Source organism: Thermomyces dupontii (genome assembly GCF_041956625.1).
Source record: "Thermomyces dupontii strain NRRL 2155 unplaced genomic scaffold VTN31scaffold_10, whole genome shotgun sequence".
In the NCBI taxonomy this organism is placed as follows: Eukaryota; Fungi; Ascomycota; class Eurotiomycetes; order Eurotiales; family Trichocomaceae; genus Thermomyces; species Thermomyces dupontii.
The window spans coordinates 208875-234826 of NW_027192316.1; the positions used below are offsets into that span (position 1 = coordinate 208875).

General features: G+C 54.2%; 9 protein-coding genes across 9 annotated transcripts; 5 read left to right on the forward strand and 4 right to left on the reverse strand.

The window, feature by feature from the left end:
• Positions 1-2276: 2276 nt before the first annotated feature.
• VTN31DRAFT_1886 (uncharacterized protein) lies at positions 2277-2939 on the reverse strand (the record flags this gene model as incomplete). The annotated part of the gene is made up of 4 exons (XM_069401992.1): positions 2277-2310; positions 2366-2485; positions 2550-2837; positions 2902-2939. The coding sequence occupies 4 exons, from the start codon at positions 2937-2939 to the stop codon at positions 2277-2279; spliced, it is 480 nt and encodes a 159-aa protein (XP_069257515.1).
• Positions 2940-3176: 237 nt separating this feature from the next.
• On the forward strand, positions 3177-4890 carry VTN31DRAFT_1887 (uncharacterized protein; the record flags this gene model as incomplete). Its single annotated transcript, XM_069401993.1, has 2 exons — positions 3177-3255; positions 3302-4890. The coding sequence occupies 2 exons, from the start codon at positions 3177-3179 to the stop codon at positions 4888-4890; spliced, it is 1668 nt and encodes a 555-aa protein (XP_069257516.1).
• A 1547-nt stretch (positions 4891-6437) lies between these two features.
• Positions 6438-10176, forward strand: VTN31DRAFT_1888 (uncharacterized protein; the record flags this gene model as incomplete). Its single annotated transcript, XM_069401994.1, has 4 exons — positions 6438-6453; positions 6526-6885; positions 6944-7101; positions 7153-10176. The coding sequence occupies 4 exons, from the start codon at positions 6438-6440 to the stop codon at positions 10174-10176; spliced, it is 3558 nt and encodes a 1185-aa protein (XP_069257517.1).
• A 377-nt stretch (positions 10177-10553) lies between these two features.
• Positions 10554-11976, reverse strand: VTN31DRAFT_1889 (uncharacterized protein; the record flags this gene model as incomplete). The annotated part of the gene is made up of 3 exons (XM_069401995.1): positions 10554-11475; positions 11532-11712; positions 11784-11976. The coding sequence occupies 3 exons, from the start codon at positions 11974-11976 to the stop codon at positions 10554-10556; spliced, it is 1296 nt and encodes a 431-aa protein (XP_069257518.1).
• Positions 11977-13054: 1078 nt separating this feature from the next.
• On the reverse strand, positions 13055-13546 carry VTN31DRAFT_1890 (uncharacterized protein; the record flags this gene model as incomplete). Its single annotated transcript, XM_069401997.1, has 1 exon — positions 13055-13546. The coding sequence occupies one exon, from the start codon at positions 13544-13546 to the stop codon at positions 13055-13057; it is 492 nt and encodes a 163-aa protein (XP_069257519.1).
• A 1170-nt stretch (positions 13547-14716) lies between these two features.
• VTN31DRAFT_1891 (uncharacterized protein) lies at positions 14717-15751 on the forward strand (the record flags this gene model as incomplete). Its single annotated transcript, XM_069401998.1, has 2 exons — positions 14717-15046; positions 15104-15751. The coding sequence occupies 2 exons, from the start codon at positions 14717-14719 to the stop codon at positions 15749-15751; spliced, it is 978 nt and encodes a 325-aa protein (XP_069257520.1).
• Positions 15752-18904: 3153 nt separating this feature from the next.
• Positions 18905-21648, forward strand: VTN31DRAFT_1892 (uncharacterized protein; the record flags this gene model as incomplete). Its single annotated transcript, XM_069401999.1, has 2 exons — positions 18905-18947; positions 19010-21648. 2 exons carry the CDS (start codon positions 18905-18907, stop codon positions 21646-21648), a joined length of 2682 nt encoding a protein of 893 aa, XP_069257521.1.
• Positions 21649-22839: 1191 nt separating this feature from the next.
• Positions 22840-23971, reverse strand: VTN31DRAFT_1893 (60S ribosomal protein uL10; the record flags this gene model as incomplete). The annotated part of the gene is made up of 4 exons (XM_069402000.1): positions 22840-22862; positions 22922-23596; positions 23669-23738; positions 23798-23971. The coding sequence occupies 4 exons, from the start codon at positions 23969-23971 to the stop codon at positions 22840-22842; spliced, it is 942 nt and encodes a 313-aa protein (XP_069257522.1).
• Positions 23972-24256: 285 nt separating this feature from the next.
• On the forward strand, positions 24257-25840 carry VTN31DRAFT_1894 (uncharacterized protein; the record flags this gene model as incomplete). Its single annotated transcript, XM_069402001.1, has 4 exons — positions 24257-24554; positions 24627-24687; positions 24738-25400; positions 25450-25840. 4 exons carry the CDS (start codon positions 24257-24259, stop codon positions 25838-25840), a joined length of 1413 nt encoding a protein of 470 aa, XP_069257523.1.
• Between the last annotated feature and the right edge of the window lie 112 nt (positions 25841-25952).

Consider the following 25952-nt stretch of genomic DNA (forward strand, 5'->3'; position numbering starts at 1 on the left):
GATGAAGATATTTCCTCGTTTCCGAGCCTAAAACTTTTTGGCTTGAGTCTGAGGAGCTTCGGCACCAAATCCGAACCAGGGCTTTCTCGGCCTATGCCCTAATTCCATACCTCATAAGAGAACATTTCGATCACATCAATTACGGGCTGATTGGTTGACTCCTCCGTAATGCCTCTTTTCTCGGCATCTATGGCAAATTGGTACGTAGCAACCCCTGACACTGGCAGACCCTATACTCCGTACAGAGGAGCTGTCTTGCAGTCCAGAGGCTACTCCGTATTTTTGGTCACTGTTGAGGGAAGGTTCCTATTAGTTAGTGAGAGTTGGGGTCCTGGGTTGCTTTTGGCCCTTTGGGGCCCTCGGCTGGGGTGCAATGCCGCAACTGATTGGCCTCAGAGGAATTACTAATTGGTTAACCTTTTTCTGTGGGATTCCTGCCGAACTGCCGAGGACCCGAGGCGGATCTGCGTGTGGACCGGAATTTCGGAAGGTCAACGTTGATTGCAGACCGGTCGAATCTGCGCCTTTGCGGACTTCTCTGCGGGCCAAGTTCTAATCCACCGACATCACGATTGTCGACGTCCTGAGTTCTGACGGCTGACATCCGTTCAGTGGATCAGTTCTCTTCGTAAAAACAGTACTTAACCTATTTTCACTCGCCGAACATCTCGACATAGTACTTGACTCTCGTGTGTGTGTGTCAGACTGTCAGCAAGGCAAGCTGACTTGATCATCAATACTTTAAGTATTGTTAACCATTAGTTCAGTACCCGTGCTCCAATCACGCACCCACGGAAATCCTGTGGATGCGGTGACACGGAAAACCTGTGGGTGCATCCTTGGAGCACGGGTACGGAGTACTCCATACAGGTGTGGTGACTACAGCTTATGCCTTGAAGTTATTAATAGGATTAATATTCTACTTCAATGAACAATAAAGCGCATATTAAAGGTTTGTTGTGTTTTCCAAACAAATTGCCACTTATCATGCAGGACAATGTGACTTGTGTGCCTGCGAGGCTTCTTCAACGACCGAGTTTCTCCGAATGGGACCTGCGTCACAAGGATAGGTGATCTTGAAAGGTTTCCCGTCACTTGCGTCGATGTGATGATTAAACGGCCTCGCGGCGGCAGTTCCCTTGGAAATTCGGTTCTGAATACTGTACTCCGTACTACCCCTCTTTAATATTCCAGGCACTCTGCCCTCAGGATCCAATTTGGTTGAATTCTGAAATCTGATTTCTAAGCTGTCGTCACTGGCAACGGTTCAGTGCTCGAGTGGCCTCCAACAACAGGAAATTGTCCTCAGCCGCATTCATATGATACGGCGGCCACGTCGTCATCATGGACCCGAGTGCGATGTGAGATCAAACGGGTTTACGGCGGCATTTCCTCTAGGAGTTCGATTCAAAAGAGGATCTCATAACTATTTCTCCATCGTGCTTTCGACCTATGGGTCTACTTCGTCGAATCCGGAATCTAATCTGATATCTTGTCATCTGGAAGCCTGAACCGGGAAGAGGGCGTTCTCCGTCGATGGCTTGCGAGATAACCTCCTACTTGGCTTCTCGCGAGAACGCGTTCGTCGATCGTACAGGAAGATTTGGATGATCTGCAGGGCACCCTAGACCCAGCTGGTCAATTTCTAAGAAGTCTCTGCACCCAATGCGATTGAGTCTCAAGTTGAATGCTCGGGCCGACGACGAGTTGTGAAAGGAAAAAAAGATATCTTGGAGTAATATAAGAGAGTTTTCGAATCGAACCTATAAAGGAATTGTCGCCGAAACGGCCGCTCGATGATTCGATCATCCTATCGACACGGATGACGTGAAACCCGGCAACATCAACGCCTACCCCTTGTAGCAGCTCCAACTGAGGGGTCTCCCTCGACAATTGAAGCTTCGCGGGCACTCAAATCACAACATGAAGTAGATTGTCTAATAAATGAAATGATCCTTTGGATGCCGAATTTAAGAGTAGGACTACCGGGAGATGCCTACTGAATGCCAGTGAATGGTGAATGACTTCTAGGGCAAGCATTGACACGTGACTAGCATTCAGAACACGCACCTTGAAGTTTTGAACGTGGATGATGTTTTCAAGATAATGAACCCAATTGAACCGAACTGGTATCTAATCTATGTCCGTGTCTTTGCCTGAGATTTGTACGCAATACCAATTCGCAAGCCGAACCCAGATCCACCAACACCAAACGCTATGCCGAATGCAAAGAACAAACGCCCATGGAAAAGACATCACTCGAACCAGATGAGACATCACAGAAGTTCCTCACAAGTCCAGTCCTCATACCTGGGACTTCAGGTCAGTAGGAATTCAACAAGGAGTTAAGACTGGGAACACATACGATCCATCGGGGAGGTATCTCCTGATCACCAGAGGGATCTTCTTCTGATTAAGCTCCTTGATGGCGATCTGCAGCGGATCCGTCTCGCCTTCGAGTTCAACCAGAACTGGAGCATTCATACTTGTAACCCGTTAGCAGGGGAGGGTCCCATCACCACCACATGGAATACCAAGCATCCACACACCTGATCTGAAGCGCCCGGGTGCCGAGAACACGCGCGCGCTCATACTTGGTCATGTATGGCGTCGTTGTGCGCTGGTCATTCGGAATCTTCTTCGCACGGTGCTGCTCCATCACCGGGCCCCCGTAGCCCGCACTCGGATCCCCCGACACCACAATTTTGTTCCCGTTCACGCCACGGTCGTACGACTCCTCGGCGCCGCCTTCATAGGCTTCGGCTTGTTCGGTTTCATCGGGGATAAAGTCCTCGGGTTCATTTTCATCGAAAACCTCGGCTGGCTCGTAGTCGAAGCTTGTGGGCGCGCAAAAACCGTCAGTACTGGGAGGATCGAACGCAACTCCGAGGAAATACTCACCCAGTGTCCTCGACGTCGTGATCTCCGTAGTCAGACATGATGACGAAGTGATGAATCTATAGTCACGATCGACAGAGGAAAGATTTTGCAGCTGCTCGACCTTCAACAATGGGAGGCCGAAAAAGTCGCATGGCTGATAGTGCGCTAACCAAATATGGCTAGATTATATCCTTCCCGACCACAACAGCTCACCTTCACAGACGGCAGAAAATATTTCGAAGCTCTTGTTTTGATGAAATGAACCCCTGTTTTCTCCGTCAATTGGTTTGCAGGCCATGGCCTTGAAGCGCAAGGCATCCGCAGAAGTCTGCGTGTCTCCATGGAAGGCCCCGAGATACGCTGGAGATCCGCAAGGTGAGCTCGGATGATCCTTACTGGATACAAGTCTAATGCCTAGAAGATCGGATCCATGAAAAGGCCCGGTCAGATGCCAGCTATGCTTCGGAAACAGAGTCGAGCGACGGTGACGCGAACAACAACAATAACAATGACACACCCGCAACACCATACTCCACAACGTCATCCAAGTACCCTTCGGAGTTAAAGACCCATCTCTGTCCATTCGAGGGCTGCACCAAGGCATTCAATCGACCGGCCCGTTTGCAAGAGCATATCCGCTCGCATCGAAATGAGCGCATTTTCAAGTGTCAATACGATGGTTGTGAAAAGACGTTTTTGCGGGCATCTCATCTCAACCACCATGTGAAGAGCGCACATACGCAGATCCGAGATTACGTTTGCGACAGACCCGGATGCGGGAAGTCGTTTGTCACCGGTACGCGCCTGCGAAGACACCTAGCAGCGCATGATGGCAGGGAAAAGTATCGGTGTACCGAATATCCGCCGTGTAATGAGACGTTCCGAAAACACTCGACCCTCCATCGGCATGTCATGATGGTGCATTTAAACCGGAAGCCCTTCCCCTGCACTCGCATGGACCCCGAGACGGGTCAGCAGTGTACGCAGGCGTTCGATACTGCGGGCCATCTTCGGGCCCACGAGAGTCGCATGCATTCTCAGACACGGTTTGTCTGTAGCGAGTGCTCGAAGCAGCAATCACCCGAGAATCAGGCGGGGGTTGTGTGCTTCTCCACGTATGCTCAACTCCAAGCGCATATCCGGGAAGAACACCCGCCGCAATGTCCACAGTGCCCGGTTGTCTGTTCGACGTCTCGGGAGTTACGGCGGCATCTGGAGATCGTGCACGGTGATGTGAGCCTGGATGAGCGACGGCTGTTCCCGTGTCCCGAGCCGGGCTGTGACCGCCGATTCACCAAGAGCGGCAACCTGACGGTTCACATCCGGACCGTACACCAGGGCGAGAAGCGGTTTGTCTGCGGTGAGACCGATCTCTCGCGCTCGAAGCGCGTCGAGGGCTGGGATGGCCGCGACGGGTGCGGGAAACGCTACGGCAGCAAGCTTGCCCTGGAGGAGCACGTGCGCACGGCACACTTGGGACTGCCCAACACGAAGACAGAGCGCAGGCTGCGGCAGGGGATGGATGCCTCACAGCGTCGCAGCCGGCCTACTCCGTCGACTTTGACGCTCCTTACTGGGGAAGGCTACGCGGAGGAAACGGGCCGTCAGATTGCCTGTTTTGTGTCTGATTGTCCGTATCGTTTCCATCGGGACTACGATCTCTGGGTGCATATGCGCAGCAAGCATGGGCATTCGGAGGAGGACATTCAGGCCCTGTTTATGCAGCGGGCGCTGACGGGGGACGGAAGTGAGGATGGTCTGTTTGGTCTCCACGGGGTCGACTGGGAGTTGGGGGAGCCGAGCCAGCCGACTGAGCGGGTCGTTGCCCCTGAAGTACCGTCTTCTGGGGATCCGGGCCATGCCAGGAGCCATCATGTGGGGGGGCCCATGAAGGAGATGGAGTTCCTGATGGATGACCAGGACCATCCTCAACCCGTCGGGACAACGTTTTCGACGATGCCCGGGGAGATGATGGTTGACCCAGCCCTGTCACAGGTGATGGAGGGGTGATTTTCGGACTTTACGAGTAACAAACTTCCGATCATGAGTCGATGAAATAGGCTATATTAAAAATACAGAGAGAATCTTCAGTGGTGGAGATTTCCGAGCAAAATCAGACAGAGCTCTGAAACTGCATGTAACTGTCCGTCTCCCTGCTCTGGACTGAGTACATAGGTACGTACTCGTACTCCGTAGTACGACTGTACTCGTACTCCGTAGTCCGGTTTTTACCCCGTCAGATGGAGCCACTTGGAAGCCAGCGGAACTCCTCTTGGTGTGGCGGTGCAGGTGGGAGAGTGGAAGGAAGTCTTGGCGCAGCTCCAAATCACGGGACTTGGAGATCACGGGATCTGGAGGATCTGTTGATCGGATCATGCGGAAGGAGCAATCGAAACTCTCGTCCATCAAAAACATTAACTAACCTACCTAGGTTGTGTGCTTCTCAATTTGCTGAAGAATCAGAAGTCTCAAAGAACCCGACTTTGAGATGTGGAAGAGTCACCAGCCATGGCCCTCAAACGGCACGTGCAGGACCAAAACCCCCCCGTCGGCGAAGTTTTAGTGTTCAATAGTCCGCGGAGCCTGAGAGAGAGTGTGTGGATAAGTTAACTAGACATGGACAAAAAAAGAAGACCCAACTGAGACATACGAAAAATCCGACGCCACCTTGCGGTAGAATTGGAGGGATTCCCAGCGCAGTCCAAGATCTTGGCTGGCGTTGTTGCATCGTTGATCGGTCTTGGATGGCTATCTACGGTCGTTTGTCGTGGATCGAAACGGATTCATGGAGGAGTTTACAGGGAGATAGGATGGGACAATTTAATATCTGGATGATTGACGTGATGGTGGAAACGTGGTCCCGAAAGGACTCACTTAATAATGTAATAATCTCCCCTTCAGAGAAGAAAGGAAGCAGGACTGGACCCTGCCGGCCTGCCCGTACCTCAAGCCTAACTCAGAGAGGCCTAGCCGAATCCGTAGGGACGTGTCAGCACTAACTTTAGGTGAGTTTTAGGCTCCAAACCCCTGTCCAATGCCCGCATTTTAACTAAGTCACTAGTTGAGATTGACGCCTAGAAATCTCAGAATCTATCTAGTTAACCTACCTTACCTACTCCGTACTTAGTGAGGGTAGTGAGGGTCAACGGCCTAGGGTCTAATCAACCTAACGGACTCGTAGTGATCGGTATACTCCGCGCGGCCGGCCCGAAGGCAACGTCATCTCTCTTTTTCGTGGCCGGACACGGTCAACCCTCTCCTCCCTCTCCAGCTCTGTAACCCTGTTCCGCTGCCCCTTTTTCGAGCTCCATGGTCTGACCTTTTTTGTTCCCGAGTATTCCGACCAGTCGGTATTTGCCTGCGTCCCGAACTGTCTTGTCTGGGGTGAAGTACTGAAACTAAATACTAGTTATCTTCATACTAGTTACTTATCTCAAGACATTTCTTTCATCTCCAATCGCACCGAGACACATCCCAACCCAACCCTCGGTGCTCTGCTTGACCGGGACCCCAGTGCCGTGCGATCCTGGATGTGATCCCAGGTCGCCTTCCGAGCCATGGGCCGCCCGCGTGGTACGTGGAACACATTCCAAGACACCCCGGAATCTCGCAGCAGATCGCTGACAGCTGCCCCCCTTGCATCAGTCCTGTCATTCATCTCGTCCTGGAGCCAGTCGCTCCGGGGCCTCTCCTCCGATTCCCGACACCAACAGAAACCGTTCCCAGAGAAGCCGTCCCAAGACAATGCCAATGCCGCCGGCAGCGAGACGTCCAGTCCGCAAGATGCCGACTCGCAGCTGCGGATGCTGGAGACTCCCATTCGGAGCATCGAGCGGACGAACATGTCCCGGCCCGCCTCGATGGTGTTTACCTACCAACCGCACATCGTCGACATTGCGCACGATACGTTGCCCGAGTTGCAACCCATCTTCAGCTACCTGAATGCCCATGCCAACAAGGTCTACCAGGAGGGGTACTTTCTGAAGTTGAATGACCTGGATACACGTACGGCCTGCCTTTCCCTGACAGAGTGAAGGAGCTCGCCTGGCTAACGGGGAACTAGACGGGCGCCCATGCGCAGATCGACAGTGGATGGAATGCTTTGCTCAGCTCGTCGGCACGGTCCTGTCTCTCTGGGATGCCGCTGCACTGGACGCAGCCGGTGACGACGGTGAGGTGACACCGACCTTCATCAACCTCTCCGATGCCTCGATCAAAATAGTACGTAACCATGGAGACGGAATCATCCAGGTTCAAATCTAACTTCAATAGATCGACTCGCTGCCGACTCGAAGCCCCGACGCCGCGCCAATCCAAAACGTACTGAGCGTGTCCACCGCGGCCAAGAATCGCTATCTCTTCCATTTCAACTCGGTCCATTCGATGACTCAGTGGGCCGCCGCGATTCGTCTGGCTCTGTACGAACATTCCTCGCTTCTAGAGGCCTACACCGGCTGCATCATCGCCGGCAAGGGCAAATCGCTCAACAACATCCGCGACATCATGGAGCGCACGCTATCCAAGTACGAGGACTGGGTTCGGGTCCGATTCGGTGCCGGCACACCTTGGCGCCGCTGTTGGTGTGTGGTCAATCCACCAGATCCAAAGCAGTACCAGAAAATGCGCAAGTCAATGAAGAAGCGCTCTGCCTATGATCGGACCACGCCCCTCCTGACTGGGAACGTCAAGTTCTACGAGAACAAGAAGACCCGAAAAGCCAAGCCGATCGCCACCATCACCAGTGCATATGCCGCCTATGCCATCTACCCGCAGTCCAAGGAGCTGATTGACCAATCGACCCTGGTCAAGATCGAGGGTGACATTACAACCCACGGGCAAACCGAGACAACCGCCGAAGGCATGGTTTTTGTCATGCCAGAAATCCATCCGGCGGTGTCTGGCTTCGAGATGATGCTGCGATTTTTGTTCCCTGTTTTCGACACCTTTGGTCTGTACGGACGGCCTAACCGTTTGATCGCGGATACGAACAATGTCAAGAGCCTCATGTTCGCGCTGCCCCGCCAGAAGCGGTATGGCTATCTTGATGTGCTCGATGTGGCGAACCTTATCCACACTCCCGGCGCTCGAGACTGGGACGAGAAGACATGGTGGAAGGAGCTGAAGGAAACCACCGCGAGCCGAATGGCGGCACCAGACAGTCCGGCGAGTTCTGGTGGTCGTGACCGGCCAAGGCAAGGTAGAAAAGCTCGAACCCGGTTTCAGGAGCCCGGACAGGGCCTTCCAACGGCATTCAACCAGTCTGCCGACACGGTGGTTGAGAATAGCGCCCTCGCCAGTACCGCATCTCCTGGTCGCAGCCATTCTCGCATGGCATCCGAGCCTGCTTCAGCAGGACCAGGGCGCGCTACCGACCAACCCTCCACTCCTCAGTTTTCCTCCATGGAAGACGCCGCGATGGAACCCCAATCTTCTCCTCAGGCTGTACCTGAGCGACCCACAACTCGAGAATCGAGTGGAGAGAGTAGCTATGGCAGCGGGTTCCGGCAATCGATGGCCGCCAATGCGGACGCCGTGGGACACGACCTGCGACCCAACTCGCCCCCGACGCCGGTTGCCGCTCCTCCAGAATTCGCCCATAGTCCCCGGGACACGCCACCCATCAGGCCCCAGCCTTCGCCAGAGTTGCGGATGGCGAACCATCGGATGTCGATGGGCACCCTCTTGCAACTGGAAGAGGTTGGCCGCATGGGTCGCGGGGGTTCGGCATCCGAACAGCAACGGCAGGAAGAGCCGGCGTCGTCGGATCAACAACGGCCGCAAACTGGGGGCAGTGCCGGGTATGCGCCGTATCGCTCGGACGTCGACGAGCGCCGACCATCAATTCCGAGCGTTGGCCCGCCCACGCCCAAGCGGAACAGCCAAGGGGGCCTTAATCTGCACATTGATACCAGCAAAGCGACGAAACGCAAACCGGTTCCGTCGCAGGACTTTCAGGTGCCAGCGCCGCCCCAACAGCCCGAAGAGGAAGCTCAACCTGCACCGCCTGCCCAGCCATCGGCGCCGACCCCTGAATCGGAGCCACCATCGTCCACCGTATCCGACAACAGCATAGCGTATTTGCGCCAAACCATCGACGACGCGACGTTGGAGAGGATCATGTTTCGGCAACCTTCGCTTGATCGTCGGCCCTCGCCGGTCACGTCGCTGCCGCCGCCCAAGCCGACACAGCAGGTGGACGACGAGAGTGTTTACTCCAAGGACCCCGAACCGGAATCACCGGACTACGCGAGTTCCCGTCCGTCGGTGGAGACTGAACGGTCGGAGGCATCCCTTCCCCGCCCGAGGATGGGGGTGCTCAAGACGGTGGGAGATGCACCACCTCCTGGACGGGAGGTGATTCTGGGTGATACTCGGTATGTGGCTCATGACGAGCTCCCCAAGGAGAATCCGGACATCCCGGAAATCGATTTTGGGCCGACCATGTCGTATGATCCGACGACGCGGCGGCCCAGTTTGGGGGACATCAACCGGATCAGTCACAACCGGTCAGATTCTCAATCGACTGTTCGGCAAGAGAAGCGGCATCGGCGTGGCTCGTCACGCGAGGAGCAACGGCGAAGCATGCTGTGGCAGCCGGGCTTGGCTATGGGACGGCCCGAATCCCCCGCGAGCCGAGCGGTTTCTCCGGAGGAGTTTGTCCACCGCAGGAGCAACTCGCAGCAGATGGCGATCCCACCCCCGTACCACCAGCGCACGTCGTCCAACTCGACGGTGCGGCCCAAGTCCGGCGATTGGGCCCACCTGGCGCATCAATACGCGCGTGATTTGCCACCGCGGCCGCACTCGCGGGGTGCGGCTAGCGTGCTCAGTCACCAGGATCTCACGAGCCACCTGTCGGCTCGGGAGCAAGAGCACGTAGCGCGGATGACAGGGTCGTCGTTCTTCAACTTGTCGAGCAGCAACACGAAGCAGCAACCGGTCGGCTCGGGCGGCCTCGTCGCGGCGATTGACGCGCGGGAGCGCGAGAAGCGCGACTTCCGCGAGGGCGTCAGCAATCAGATGGTGCAGCAGGCAATCGCGCAGCGACAGCATCACCAGCAGGCAGCGGCCATGTATGAAGGGTACGGGCACTCGCAGCCCGGAGTCGCCGCACGGCCCCAGTCCGCCTTCTACAGCATGCCCAGTGCGAGCTACACTTGGGACACGGTCAGCAACGTCAACGCGTACCGACCGACCACGATGGCCGGCGTGCCCCCGGGATGGGGCGGACGCGCGACACCGCCAGCGGCGCAGCAGGCACCGCACTACTATCAGTACCCACATCAAATCAACTAGTCCTTGTTCCTTTTGTTGGCCTTCTCTACCGGTTTTCTTTTTGTTTTTCTACAATCATTTAATCCTCCTGGGGTTTCATTTGTTGCATATCTCGGTTGGTACCCTGTCCATGCATCGAGTCGGTGTTCGTACAGACGGATGAAGGCGCAATATCCGGTCATTTGTTCTTTTTTTTTTTTTTTTTTTTTTTCTTTTGTCATTTGAACTCGAGTCTTGAGGCCATATAGTACATGACGTTTGTTAGAGTCTAGAGCATCCATGCATCGCGGGGGTTTTGTTTAGTCGAATCGAGAATAACATTTTTTTTCCAAAACACAACACCTGCAAAGACCAAAATCCCGACACTAAAACGAAGAAAACTCCCAGAAGATCAAGGATCAAGTCGCATGCAATTTCTTCACCCTCAACTGCCCCTCGTACAAGAACCGATCAATAGCCGCCGCGACTGTCAGCGTCCCGCCGATAACGGCACAGACGCCCGTCAGAAACCCCGTGAAACTTTTTGGTCGCGTCTCGCGATTGATAACCTTCATCGGGGAGATGTCGTAGTTGAAGAAGACACCCGGGATGCCACCCTGGGCGTGGACGCGCCCATCGCGCGAGGCGTCCGGCGAACTGCGGATGGGTCGCTGGTGCGAGGTGACGGAGTACTGGTGCGTTTCGATGCTGGTGCTTCCGGCACCGTGCTGGCCCAGGGGAACCTCATCCAACTGCTCCGGGCTGGGGAGGGCGGGAATATCGGAGAGTGGGAGGTACGACGTCGACACGACCTTGATGAAGTAGACGTAGTTGTACGCCGGCTCGTCGGTGAATTGCTGCGTGCCGTCCAGCGGGTTGGTATGGTGGTGGTCCGTCCAGTGCCATCGGCGGGAGATCTCGTCCGGCAGCGGCGGGCCAAAGCGCAGCTGGTGGATGATGTGCGACATCGTGTGCTTGTCGGTTTCCTCCAGGTTATCGGCCAGGTATGTTTCGAGATCGTGCATGTGCATGTAACCCGAGCTGTAGCTGCGGCCGGGAGCGATGTGGAAGTTGCCCACAACTTTGTTCACCCGGATCACGCCCTCGAGGCGGCAGCCTTCCCGTCGCTGTGCGTCTAGCCGTTCCGCGTACCGCTCGCGTTGGCACTGCTCGATGTTCTCTCCTTTGCCGAATGCCCATTGTTGCTCGGCGTAGGCCTGCCGCACTTCTTCGCACGTGTTGCAGCATCCGGGTTTCTTGGTGCCGGGCGGAGGCGGTGCGCCGCCGCATTCCCCGCAGTAGTTGGGGTCGAGATGAACGGCGACATCGGTGGCGGAGTTGCTGGGCTCATCATCAGTACCTCCGACCCTTCAATTTGAACATGTGTTGATACGTACAGCTCCAACTTCTCAACATCCAGCACCTTCCCACCCTCCGACGCCGGCCCCAGCCGCACCTTGTTCACGCCATGCACCACACCCACCTGCTGCTCCCCCGATACATCCATGACGTCCAGCGTCAGCAATTCGCATGGCAACCGTGGGAACGTGATGTTCATGTGAATTTCCATTTTCTCCCCTAGCCTACGTCAGCAAAAAGAAATAAAAAAATCTCTCTACCGAAGATAAAATAATACGTAGGTATAGTACCTCTTGATTTATCCACAATCAACTCCGGCAGCACCTCTACCCGTCGATAATCCGCCCACTCTCCCCAGATCAACCACAGAATCATCACCAGTGACACCAGGGTGACCACGCCGCCCGACGTTGTCCGCACCCGCGCATCCTCCACCGTCTTCGCAAATGCGTCGAGCCGAGTAAAACGCGACTTGGCCGGCATGATGACTGAACCTTTTGGTCCCTTCCAACCTACAAGACCCAGCACCGCGGTTGCTGCGCGAAACGGCGCAGCACAGCCTCCCAGCGGACCAAGGACAATATATGCAGAATCACAATTCGGAGCGTCTCATCGAGATCTGGTTCGTGTCGTCCGGGAGGTGGAATGGAGGGCGTCCCAGAGCTGGCGGGCAGCATGTGAACTGAACACGCTGGAAGTTAGTTCCCTGGACCCGCCAAGCCGCGTCCCCGTCCGCCGGGTCAGGTTGAGGCAGTGAAGCCTGAGGCAGCAACGGGTCCCGCTGATTGGCTGGTCCCAAGTCGGATTCCCCAGGTTAATATTACAGAGTAACGTACGAGGGACTCGTAGTTACTGTACTGTTAGCTAGTCTAATTTGGATTAGCCTAGTAGTATTTTAAGAAGTCACGTGTGCACCAATTTAGGCTGGGGGATTAGGCGCATATCGTACTGTACTACGAGGTCTCCATCAAAAGTTCTGTCACCCCCTTCCGGCCAATGTCTTGGCACGTAATTTATATTATGTAATTATAAGTAGCTAGCCTATTAAGGAAGGTACTGAGTCCAAGCATTCGTACCAGGTACTTCTACGATCTGTACGTGACACGGATTATACTGCTTGTGGGTTAGGTTACCCTATAAAAACCATGAAAAGTAATCTTCATGCTTAGTAGTGAACTTGCTGTTTTGTTTACTGATGATCTTGATTCGTTGCTAAATGTCTACTTGCAGTAATATTTATGTTGTCAAGGTACCTGGTACCTGGAGCAAGTACGAATATTGTGTACTTTCCCTAAATGGATAGGTGTTCTTGTATATTACAAGCCAAAATTACACGACCAAGGGTGACAAAACTTTTGATGGAGACCTCGTACTGTACTCGTTCTGGTGGCTAGGGCTGGGTGTCCTTCCAACAAATCGTACTTCTTCTTGCCTGTTATGGTAAAGTTTGCTTAGTTTGCTTTCCTCTGCCCCGCGGCACCCGCAACTTGCCCGACATGGCAACGATACAGTATGTAACCTCACGTACTTGTTGTAGCTCGCAAAATTTTTCTTGCCATTGTCAGCAAGATTGCGATCGGCAAAGCATCCCGTTCGTCGCTTCTTGTGCTTGGGTGGGGGCGTCGAAGAACGCTTCCTCTTCTTCGTCTTCTCTTCCGCACTCGACCCCATCGTCTGTTGCCTCGACTCCGTCGAATGCCGGAAATGCGCCCTTCACGACCGGCCGCGGTTTGTCTGTCGGCCCATCTTCCCTGAGTAGGAAACGGAACGCCTTGGCGACTTTCCTATAATCGAGCGTATTGTCTTCCATAGCGTCTTCGAATCGGCTCCTCTGCGCCTCGTACCAGAACCCGTATCCCAAAGCCTTGGCCGCCCTGCCGAATTCAGGGTACCAGTCCGAGGCTTCGGCCACTCGCCCGAGGCCACAATCCTTTGCCTTCGTCATCACCCGTTCCCAATTCCGAATCCATTCGAACATGCCCTTGGATTTCTTCGTGGGACGAATGATTTGCTCGTACTCGTCTCGGACTGTCGGGGATTGATGAACTTCCATAACCCAGCATCGATCGCTTGGGAAATGAAGGCATCGTTCCATCTTCTCCAGTGCTTGGAGTCATCAAGTCGGAGGTCGGCGTCGGTTTCCACGGACATTTTGCGTTGCGAAGTATACTCTTTCGTGCTTGAGTCGGCTCTCGGAATTTGCTCAGCCGGGCTCATAACTGCTGATTCCCAGTCTGTTCAGGAAGCGCTTCACTGCCTTCCGCTTCAGCTCCATTTCATTGTCACATTCTATTATCTTAACCTTGACACCGTGTTGTCTCTCCAGGAGTGTGATGACGTCTTGGAGCACTGTGATGATCGAGGCCGATGTTCGATCTTGCAAGTAGTAGTCCCATGACATTCTGGAAACGCGGTCGGTGAGAAGGAACAGGTACGAATATCCTTCCTTGTCCTTCGGGAAATCATGGAAGTCGGCAGCTATCTTTTCTCCAGGGAGGAAGCCTGACAGATCTCTTGGCGCGCGTCTGGGTTGCCGTTCCATCTTGGCTTGGGCACATGCATCGCACTTCGTCGTGGGTATTCCCTTGATCTTCGCTCCATTCACCCCTTTGACAAGCTGCTCCAACGGTTCGGGACCAGGGTGACCTAGACGGAGGTGCCATATCTTTGCCTCTGCCTGACTGGGTCGTCTCTCGGTCCAACTGTTGTACTTGTGTATGTGGTACGCCAGCAACTTTGCCATTCCATTTGAGTTCCTATCCTCTGGCACATTCTCTAACACAAATTGATTGTATGCCCGGATCAAGACTCCCACGACCCGTCCACATTTCGCCCTTAGGACCGTCTGTCCTGACTCTGTGGGCCGAGTGTCCCAGTGGATACCGCTATCGAGCAAGCGGATGAGGGAAACCAAATTGGTCGGCATCTCCCGGCAGTACGCCACATCACGCAACCTCATAGTCTCTTCCTTCCCAGCCAGATTCTTGACCTTGATGTCCACTTCACCATATCCACGGATAGGCAGTCGGCCGTCTCCCGCAATAACGTGGTCTCCTTTCGAGGCTTCCCGGAAGTTGATGAACCGCCGTCGATTGTTGAAGATGTGCATGGTGGCGCCCGAGTCCATGATCGCAGAATCCTTCAACGGGTAGTTACTGGCCGCGAAGATTGCGATAGTAACTCTAGCCGTAGTGCCAGCGCCACCCTCATTGACGGCTAGTCAATGCCGATCTCCGCCTCTTTCTCGTCGCTTACGGCGCTTCAGAGCCTCGACTTCTCGCTGGAGTTCCTTGTCCGAACTCAAACGCTCCTTGACTTTCTTCCGCATCTCCTCCTTGAAGACGAAATCGTCCGGAGCCTTTTCTGGGAAGGCGTAGTAGCACTTCGCAACCTTGTGGCCGATCCCATCACAGGCAAAGCATCCCGTTCATCGCTTCCGCCAACTGACGTACCAGCTTGGAGCCCAGGGAATCGTCCACGGTCGTACTCACGTCTGGATGAGCGCATCGCCGTGCCTCCCGCACGCGCGTACATACCACTCATAGGGCAAATGGTGCGCAAGTCCAACACGAGCAGAAGAAAAGCTATGGATATTGACCTATGACGCCAGACGAGGCGAGCGCCTGCAGCGTTTTCCGTCCCTCTGCTGAGATGTCGACGTTTTCGGGTCAGCTCTTTGCTCCCCGAGTCTCTCCCCAGCCCACGACATGAGCATCATCTGCGTCACGCGAGCCAGAGTGACAAGGGGATACGGCCGCTGCAGGGTGATGATGCCCAGGTAGACCGGGATCCTCGTTCCTTGAAGCGAAGCGAGCCGAGCGTAGACGCGAGACTCATGCTCCAGCAGAGGCTCATCCACCGACTGCACACCTTTGGCCACAAACGTGTAGCCATACTTGGTCAACATGATCTTGAAAAGGACGCCGGTGGCTCCGAACATGCCCCATCGTTCCAGGCAGATGCAGCCCTCATCGAGGTTGCGGGAAAGCTGCTTTCGCGTGAGTCTATTAAGATCTTCCTGCGTCAGCAGATGCTTCGTCGTGGTCATGCCTCGGCGATGGCGCGCAGTGTTGGGACATCCCGGGTCCAGAGACTGGCCGCGGACGAGGCCGAGAAGACATGCCTACGGGCATTACGCCAGGTCTTCCTGAGGCGGGCTGCGCTTTCGAGGAGACCGGCTACACTGGCCACCCTCCGTGTGAGACGACCCACTCTGTTTTTAGATTGTCGTCGAACCGACGGTGGCGGAACAACATAATCCGCATCGGCTGGATCATCCGGCTCACCACTCACCTCACTTGTATCCCCTCCATGCTCTCGCAATTGCCGCGACTCGTCGGACGGAATATCTCCAGTCAGAAGGCAGATTTCGCCATTCGTCTAGGGGCTCTTCTGCGTCGCTGATCCACTGAGCAGGCATCTTTCCCGACTGCAGAGCTAGCATGGCTAAGGTCGCCAGCTTTGCAATCGAAGACGGTTGAGCCTCGAAATCGCTGACAGAAGTCACTGGTGCATAGAGAAGAATAGCTTCCAAGCAGCCGACTCCTCAATCTTGAGGAGGATCAACAAATGGCCGGATGAAACATACCCATACAGGAGGCCACTTCTGATCATGTAGTCGAAGGTCTGGCAGAGCACCCGCGCCACGGTCTTTTTCGGTTGTTTCCTCGGAGGTCGATCCTCCCCTATGTTTTGCGCCAGAGGACTCGAAAGAACAGGTCTGGCGGCGGCGGGGCCAGCACTTGAGTGATCACTTCCGCGCGCAGTTTGCGGGCCGCCTTGTACTCTCCCAGAAATATCACTTCCTCACTTCCGTTCTCCAATTTACGGATGGCCCAACGATCGAGAGCCGGTTGAGCGCTTCTGCGGTCCGAGGACGGCTTCTTCCTTGGGTGCGTGCGTTCGTCCTCGGGCACTCACATTGTTTTTCTGGTCCAAGCTGTTCTCGGTGTTTTCGAAATCAAGCTCGTCCCTACTTCCCGTCTGTCGGAGGTACGCTCGACAATTTGCTGTACCGGTCTCAATAGCCCATTCCACATAGGCCGGACGTCCTGCTCATTGCGTTGAGAACGCTGTGAGAGCGGTTCCTTGGTGTAAGCAATTTCGGCATGTGAAGGAAAGAGCTGCTTGTTGGAAACGTGTCCACAAACAAGTTGCAAATCCGATCACGTTCATCCTCGAAGTCATTTCAATGGCAAAGCTCCCATGGATACCATTTGCCAGAGCCGCTTGGTCCGCCCGGATGTGTCCTTCGAGGGGTCGTTTTCGACAGACAGAGTGGGCAAGAGGTTATTAACGAGCCCGAAATAGCGCTTCAGAGATGATGGCGCATTTGCCGTTTCATATCTTTCAGCTCGCTCTTCCGCTGCCTCTCGTTTCCGTTGTTCCTCGGCCAACAGCCGCGGCAACGTTTCACGGTCCAGGTTTATTTTTTCGAAATCCATGGTTCAAACCCGGAAGATCGATGTTATTCCGAAAACCACTCGTGGCTAAAAGCACGTGTTTGGTTCGCCTTGGAGGTAAGTAGGTAGGTATTGGACAAGACGTTCTCACGGAAGAGGTTTTTTAAGTACCTCGATGTGACTAACTAACCGAAGAATCCGCAATTCATGATCGTAGGATGGAACTGCCTACTCATGGTTCTAATCATGAGGAGAAAATAGGTTGTCGAGTCTAAGAAGAGACTATTTTTGCGCTGCCCCAAAGTTGATTCGTCCCTGCAGTTGGGCCATTCTGACTTCCTGCCCCAGATTTCTTGACGTCCGGTAGGCTTGCCTCAGCTAGTCTGTAACGGAACTACTCGTAGAGGTGCTGCTTACGATTTACATATACTCGTACGTGATCTACTGGTACATGAGAGGAACTGCATGGGGAGGGAAAAGAAAGGAGAAGAGAACAGATGCAGAAGACACGTCACAGGAAAGTAAGCGATCGTGGGTCACGTGATAAACTAAGTATCACGTGGCGTTCATGAAAGTTCCGTTGATTCCGTGGGATCTAGCTCCGTGATTTTCCGCCCGCTTCGACGATGCGGGTGGACTATGTAAATCATCCGCCGGTTGCTGCTTAAGGGTCTAGGATCCATGGGACTCGACAGGCAGCTTAGTATACTGTAGAGCTGGATGCGCCCCCTTTTAGGGTTTTTTTTTTTTTTTTTTTTTTTTTTTTTTTTTTTTTTTGGTTTTCCTCCTTCTCTTCACCGGGCAAAAACAAAAAACATGGTCACAAAAGTCTGCTCTTAAAACTGAGTTTTTGTTTGCTGCTTCCAAACGTCAAACCTTTCTCTCTCCAACCTTTCTCAGCTTGAGCTTTGCTCGCCAGTAACAAACCCTATAATGTATCTGCTTCCTCGCGCTGGACACTCTCGGATCTTGAGCTAGCTCGCTCCCGGGTCTCTCTTTTTTTCAACAGCGCCCCCCCTCCGGCTTGCTCTTTACCGGCTGAGTCTGGGGGCCTCCAAATCTCAAGCACATCCGCCTTGCCGCCCCCGGCTCTCCCCTCTTCACGATCTCTCGCAGAGCCGTGATATCCTGAAGGATTCTTTCCCCTTTGGCCCAATTTCGTGTAGATCTGTACCTTCGATGTTTATGTGATCGCCGTCCTTTTCTGGTGGAGTGGACGGAGCCTCTGAAACATTGCAGGTTTAGCATTTTGAAGTGTCAAAATACGGCATTAAGTACTGATTGTTAAGCAATACATGGATAGGATATACTTGGCTATTGTACGAAGCATGGAGTCCACGTCCGAGATCCTGGCCCGGTCTTGTCTCGTGCCTCTCGGTCGTACTCGTAGGCCAGCCGTTCCGTACTAGTCTCTTTCAACGCCTGCTTCTTCACATTGAGGGAAGCAGCATTACCCATCGTCCAGCCTCTGGAATAAGTTATCGCGCAGAGTAAGTTGTCTTCTTCATGCCAGGTTGGTACTCCGTACTATACAAAGTAGTAACAAAGTAAGTAGTTTGATGAATTCTCAAGAGTTCAGGTTCCTATGCCTGCACGCCATTGATGTCCTTGAACACATGGTAAGGAGTATCAAGTTTACAGCTCTCAGGAGGCTCGTCAGAGTTAAATAGAGGCCTGCTTGATCGTTCAGGGCAAGAGCGCTCCGCCGCGCCTTCCCAGTTAGGAAATCACGCCAAAGTAACTTAGGTTATGGACCTAACTTTGTTGGCATACTAGTTACTCCTGGTTATCTGAAGTGACCGGACGCCTTCGCCAAGACGGATTTACGAAGCGTAACATGCCTCGTTGCTTCAGCTCATCAAACAGTTCGGAGAACCATTATCAACATTGATGGAGGCTGGAGCTGCATCCGTGTCCAAATAGTACTCAAATTGCTGTCGCGCGAGTCCAACTTTCCCGCTCGCATGACTCGCGGTATGGTGTTGGTGTGAATGACGACCGCCATCCATATGACCTCCAACGGCGCATCCAGTCCAGATCCCTTGGATGCAGGTGAGCCAGCTCTTGGGGCGACGTTGCGGCAGCTTGAGTCAATCTGACTGCTTCGGACCTAGTCGACTATGATCCGATCGAGCATCTGAATGCCATCTTTTCCCACCCCTCTACCCTCTCGTCCGTCGCGCAAACCTCCGAAGCTCTCCGGAGCTATCAGAATCAGCTGGATAGCGACATCGCCCAGCTAGTCGAGGAGCAGGTTACCTCCAATGCCGAGAGCGTGCAGCGGATACAGGCCGCCAAGGCGGACCTGTCAGAGCTCTTCAAAAAGATAGACGATGTGCGCGAGCGCGCCGCCCAGACTGAACGCGCCATCACGGAAATGACTGCCGATATCAAGCAGCTAGACAATGCGAAGCGAAACCTGACGCTTTCGATGACGGCCCTGAAGCGGCTTCAAATGTTGACGACTGCGTATGAGCAGCTGTGCTCCCAGGCCAAAACCCGCCAATACCGCGATTGCGCGCAGCTGCTGCAGGCCGTCATCCAACTCATGGCCCATTTCAAGTCCTATCGGTCAATCGACCAGATTGCGACGCTGAGCCGGAACGTCGCTGAAATCCAGCGGGAGCTACTCGAACAGGTATGCGAGGATTTCGAGATCACGTTCGCCAAAGGCGAGGTGATGCAGCGACGTGGGGTCCTTGCGGAGGCATGTCTAGTCGTGGATGCCCTCGGCGACCATGCCCGGTCGCGGATCATCACATGGTACTGCAACACGCAACTACGGGAGTACCGGCAGGTCTTCCGCGGGAGCGATGAAGCGGGCTCGCTGGACAACATCTCCCGGCGGTACTCGTGGTTCCGCAGGATGATGAAAACTCATGACGAGGAGCATGCCAGCATCTTTCCCGCCTCCTGGCGGGTGGCTGAGGTTTTGGCCAATGTATTCTGTGAGAATACGCGAGACGACTTCAAAGGGATATTGGCGCGAACAGTGCGAGGCGGCCAGACCATCGATGTTAATCTCCTGCTCTCGTGTCTGCAGGAGACTCTGGATTTTGAGCATTCGCTTGACCGGCGCTTCTCCACCCAGTCGCGCGCCTCTACGGACACGTTCACTTCTTCTACAAACGAGGCGCCTGTGTTTACGCAGGCGATCTCGGAAGCCTTCGAACCGTATCTTGGCGTATGGGTGGATGCGCAGGCCAAGCACCTAGCCAGCTTGATTCCGAAATATCGGCAGCAACCTCTCAAGCCAGAAGACGAAGAGTTTCATGCGCAGCTCGTGATCTCGTCATCTACGGAGCTGTTCACTTATTACCGACACTCGCTCGCTCAATGCTCGAAGCTTTCGACTTCGGGCAGCTTAGCGGAGCTCTCAAAAGTGTTTGCAAAGTATCTGGACCAGTATGCACAGCAAGTACTTCTCAATTACCTGTCCACTGGGCCAAATGCGTCTGCCAAAGTTCTCTCTGTGGAGGACTTGATTCTCATCCTCAACACGGCGGATTACTGCTACACGACGTGCAATCAACTCGAGGAGAAGATCAAGAGTCGTATCGATGAAAACCACAAGGCCAGCGTTGATCTGCAGAGCCAGGCGGACTCCTTCATGGGGATCGCAAGCGCCGCCGTCCGTGGGCTGGTGCGCAAGGTCGAAGTGGAGCTCGAGCCCTGCTGGCGAGAGATGCGCAACTCGCCGTGGAACAAACTGGAAAATGTCGGAGACCAAAGCTCATACGCGACCGAGTTGCTTTTCAGAATCAAAGCAAAGTCCGAGGAGATCGTCTCTTTGCTGCACAAGCAGCAATACGCCCGAGCATTCGCAGACCACCTTGTCGAATTCGTCTCCAATACCTTTCTCAGCAACATCTACCTGTGTTGCCCGATCTCGGAGACCGGCGCGGAGCAAATGCTCCTCGACTCGTACACGCTCAAGAGCGGACTAACCTCAGTGCTGCCGGCGCCGGCGCCGGCCAGCTACGTGAAGCGCGTCAACGCGAGCTTCGGCAAGATCGATACGGTGCTGAAGACGATTCAGGTGCGCCCGTCACCGCCGGAAGCCCTGGTGCAGGCGTACCTTATCCACATCGCCGACCGCAGCGAGGCCAACTTCCGGCGCATCCTCGAGCTCAAGGGTCTCCGGCTGAAGCACGAGCAGGCGCCGCTTGTCGAGTTGTTCCACCTGCATCGCGCTTCGGACCGTTACGCGTCGAGCCTGCAGCAGAGTAATCCGGTCATGGCCTTCCTGCAGCCCTCGCAGGGGTCCTCCGCCACTGGTGGCAGTAGCAGTGGCAGCACCGCCGGGGGCCATGCCTCTTCCTCGATGGCCCAGGGCCTTAGCTCGCTTAGCACGACGGCCGCCGCGTCCCTCGGCGGCGGTGGCACATCGCGCTTCGATGCGTCCCTGCTTGGCTCGGCGATTTTCTCCGCGGCCAACGCGACCACGGCTTCCTCCTCCAGTGCAGCAACTTCCTCCGCCACACCTACTGCCACCACCCAAAACACCACCTCCAACGGCACGGGTTCGTCATCCGGCGCCGCTACCCCCTCCACGACCGCTGCGTCTGGGCCATCGCTCGCCGCTGCCGAAGCAAGCGGTCCCTCCGACACCACCGCCACCACGACGACGTCGTCGACGTCTTCGACCGCTGCGAACCTGAACGAGAACTTGAAGAACTTGGGCAAGTTCTTCCGGCGGGACCTTGGCGGGTTCGGGGGTCGATTCGGTCGTGGTGATGATTCGGGGCGGTAAATACGAGACTCACCTGGTCTTGTGACTTGTTCTGTTTGCATGGCTCCGGAAGTAAGATGATTCTTTAGGTATGATTTGTAGATATTTAGATAGGCAATTGTCCGGTTGTAATAAAGAGGATAAGGTTTTCCTTTTGGGATTCCCGTGCTGTCACAATGGCAGATAATAATAGGCTCTATCGAGGTGGATGATTTCAAACACCGGCAGAGGTTCACAATACCCCATGTATGAAGACCTACGGAGTACTCCGTACATCACTTGGGAATTGGTCCAACAGCTACATCATGTGCCTCATGAGTACAAGGCCACTAGAACAGAGGACCTAATCCCGCGGGCAGGCAAACCCTGTTTCGTCATCGGAGACGTTGCGGACCTCGTTCGAGGCCAACAGGCGACGATCACTGACTGCATCGTTCGTCATTGTGGTCGTCTTCAGCCTGGGCTCCGACGACCTCGACGAATGGGTTGTGGTTTTTGACGATATCTCGCTTTGTGGTGAGGTAGATACCTAACTAATGATGGTTAAGTAACAAAGGCACTACGGAGTACACTACGACGATAGACAGACATACACAGCACATAAGGAAGCCCCCTCCAAAGGTCGAAACAGGTTTGTTTCATCCATTTCCATAGGTTCCCATTCCGTTCTGTCACTATGGGTATACGTACATGGGCTACATGATGCCACAGTTTTCCCACCAACAGCATCATTACCACGCAGGAGGACCACCAGGTTTAGGCGTCAAAGAAAAACCTAATTGGCATCATGAACTCATTAGCACCTGTCTCCAAACCCCAAGTTCATGAAGACACGAAACGGAGATATAGTGATAGTAGTAGTGTGTTGCGTCATAAAAAAATTAGAGTGTTGTTGCATTTGTTCATCTTCATCATCCCTAACCCCCAGGCTATGAGAGGCAGAGACTTGGGGTTAAAAAGTAGTAATCATCCGCAAGAAGGGTGAAAGAGGCAGGAGGGAAAGAAGTGAAATGGAGAAACTTACCTATGACCGTAAGTTTGCGGGAATGCGAGAGTAATATCGGACCTGTGGCGATGAGCAGCAGGGAAGCGATAAGAGTTTGGAAGAAGAGGTGGATTCGATTCTTTTTTTTTCTATCACTAGCATGTTTCGTTCTAGTACATGTCGTAGTCATAGCCCGTAACAGGAATGCCGCCGACCGTGCTCTACGCTCAGTCGAACAGACCACCGAATCCTATGTAGTGTTAGCTGGCGAGGTGGAAATGACGGCTGGGACGGGTTGCTGGCACTCACCTCCTTCGCTGCTCTCAGACTCTTCCTCCTCCTCCTTCTTGGCCGCTTCCGCGGCACCACCCGCCGGAGCGGCTTCCGCCGCCGGCGCAGCAGCGGCCGCATAAGCCTCCGGGTTGGCAATGCGGTCCTTGAGCTCCTCGATCTCAGGCCAGCTGTACTCGGTCTGGATGGCCACAGCAAGGACCTTCTTGTAGGAGTTGACGATCGAGTGCATCACCGACGGCAACGTCGGGTAGTTGACCGCCAGGGAGATCGAGGCGATGGTGTTGATGGCACCGCTCAGCGACTTGAGCAGCTGCTCATCATCAATGTCCAGGACATCGGCGCTGAAGGTCTGCCCATCATCGTACACCTGAGTGATACTCATACCGTAGGTGAAAGGCGAGATGTTCAACATGTTGAGCAGCGTCGCCTCCGAGGGACCGACCTTGGCACCCGCCTCGACCAGCTTCAGATCCTGCGTGATTTCAATGGTACCACGAGAGATCTTGGTGGGGATACCGAGGGCCTGGAAGAACGACGTCTTGCCAGGTTCCATACCGGTGTTGCCGGCCGGGACGTGCACGTCGACTGGCGCAATGGCACCAGGACGAGCCGGGGCAGCAACTCGGTTGGACAGGATCTTGGTGCGGACTTCCTTCAGGTCTCCATTGGTGAAGACGAACCCAACGTTGCCTACAAAACCGCCATGGTCAGTTCCCTACCCGGTATTTCCGGTTCCAAAGTTCGCGGTATTTGTCGACTAACCCTTGACGTGAGGCAGAAGGCGTTCGTACTCGGGATGCTCGGCGAGGAAGCCCTTAATAGCGCGGCGGATCTATATTCCCAGGGTTAGCGATTCCGCACCCCAAATATCCCTAAGCGCGCAATGCGTACCATGGTGTTCTTGCCCATGAGGACCACCGCCTCGCCCCGGAGGCTCATCCGGATCTCGTGCAGCTGCTGAGAGCTGACATTGTCAACCGAGACGATGAAGACGGTCTTGTATTCCTCAAGGAGGCCCTTGAGCTTCTCAAAGTAAGCGGCCTTGGACTCGGACCTGCCCCCCATGTCTTCTTATTGGAATTGAAGATAGGATATTTAAGGGCAAGTGTGAAAAATCAAAAATCGACAATGGAATTCTCAGAAGAGATTGACGGTTGGAGGAGAGGAATCAATTTGGACGTGTGCGATTTAGGAAATTCTGTGGCTCGCCTAACTAACCCGAACTGGGGTTAGTCTCAACCAATCAGATTGCCCGATTTGACCTCCGCGAAGAAATGCATCGCTTCTGACATGGCGAGTTCGTATGCGAGTCTGATAGAAAAAATGTGAAGTCGTCGCGACAATTTCCAGATGGCGGTCGCACAGTACCCGTTACAATGCATTCAGTACGTGTGGCGCTCAACATCAGGTAGATCGGACTTGATAGTTGCGGCCGCCGGCGCCAGGATATACTGCTTTTCCGCTGAAAATGGCGATCTGCTTTCTACCTGGCCGTCCGATGGTATCTCCGATAGAACTGATTCGGCAGCCGTAGCAGGTAACGATGACGGCAAGGAGCCCCCCGAAAAGAAGCGAAAGCTGTCGCCATCGACCGACAGCGATGCTACTGGATCTGCCCACAATGGACAGAACCGCGCCAGCTTGAGCAGTTCGTGGTCGACAATTCCTCTGTTGGTTACCACATCTGACGGGTCGCATGCGATTGCGGTGACGGCCGAAGACAAATGCGTTCGGGTTTTTGAATTGGGTGCCAATGGAACTTTGACGCAGTTGAGTCAAAGGTAGCGTGGATCTCCCGGACGATCCTGCAAGCCATGCTTACACGCGACAGGGCCATGCCGAAGCGTCCATGCGCGCTCTCCATGTCCGTCGACGGCCAGACAATATACTGCGGCGACAAGTTCGGCGACGTCTTTGCTCTGCCGCTGATTCCCACGGACGACTCCGTTCGCAGTCAACCTGCCATGACAACCGGACCACTTCGCCTAGCGGCGACTTCTACCACGGTCCATTCAAAGCGCAATCTGAACGCCTTGCAACAACAGCTCCGCCAAAAGGGCTCCAATCTTGACCCTCCAGCTGAAAAGCAGTATCAGTACGACATGCTACTGGGGCACGTGTCTATGCTTACAGCCATGGCGACTGCCCGTCTACCATCCAATGCTTCACCTACCGGGTACCGCGAATGGATTCTCACGGCAGACCGCGACGAGCACATCCGCGTGTCGCGCGGACCGCCACAAACACATATCATTGAGACGTACTGCCTTGGACATACTTCGTTCGTTAGCTGTCTGTGTGTGCCGAAGTCGCTTCCCAGGCTTCTGGTGTCCGGAGGTGGAGACAACTTTCTGCTGATCTGGGACTGGAAATCTGGTCAACTCCTGCAAAAGGTTCCGATAACTCAAGATACGAAGGAAGTTGCTGTTCGGGGCATATGGGAAATAGCGGGCGTTCAAGATTCGCATGCGGCCATCGTTTTCGCCCTGGAAGGGTAAGTTTCCGCATCTTCGTATATGAAGTCCATGTCCTAATCGTGGCAGTTATTCTGAACTCTGGGCTTTGATTTTGAAAGCCAACAGCGAATTTGTTATCCAGCCGTCGGCTCATTTGTCGGGAAACGTTCTTGACGTTTCTTCTGCGGAGAAGGATGGCCTATTATGGGTTTCCATTGACGGCGTGAACGAGCCTCGGTCAACAGAACCCAGCCAACACGCACGTGGAGACACACAGTCATTCGTAGAAGTGTTCGAGGTCGAGCTACAAAATGACAGCTTGGCCTTCAGGCCGTCTCAAAAGGGGTCCCAGATTGGTCAAATGATCGCTGCCCAGGGAACTGCCGAAATCGTACCCTCTGGTCAATTGTCGGAAAAAGAACAGAAAGCGCTCATGGAGACCCTATACGGTTTAGAAAACCTACGAAAGAAAAACTGAACGGCTCAAGTTAGCATCAATGAATCCTGGTCGGCTTGTACGGAGTATGTACAATTGTAGAGATGCCTTCTGATGATTCGGATCAGAATTGATTGATTAGATTAGGGCAAAG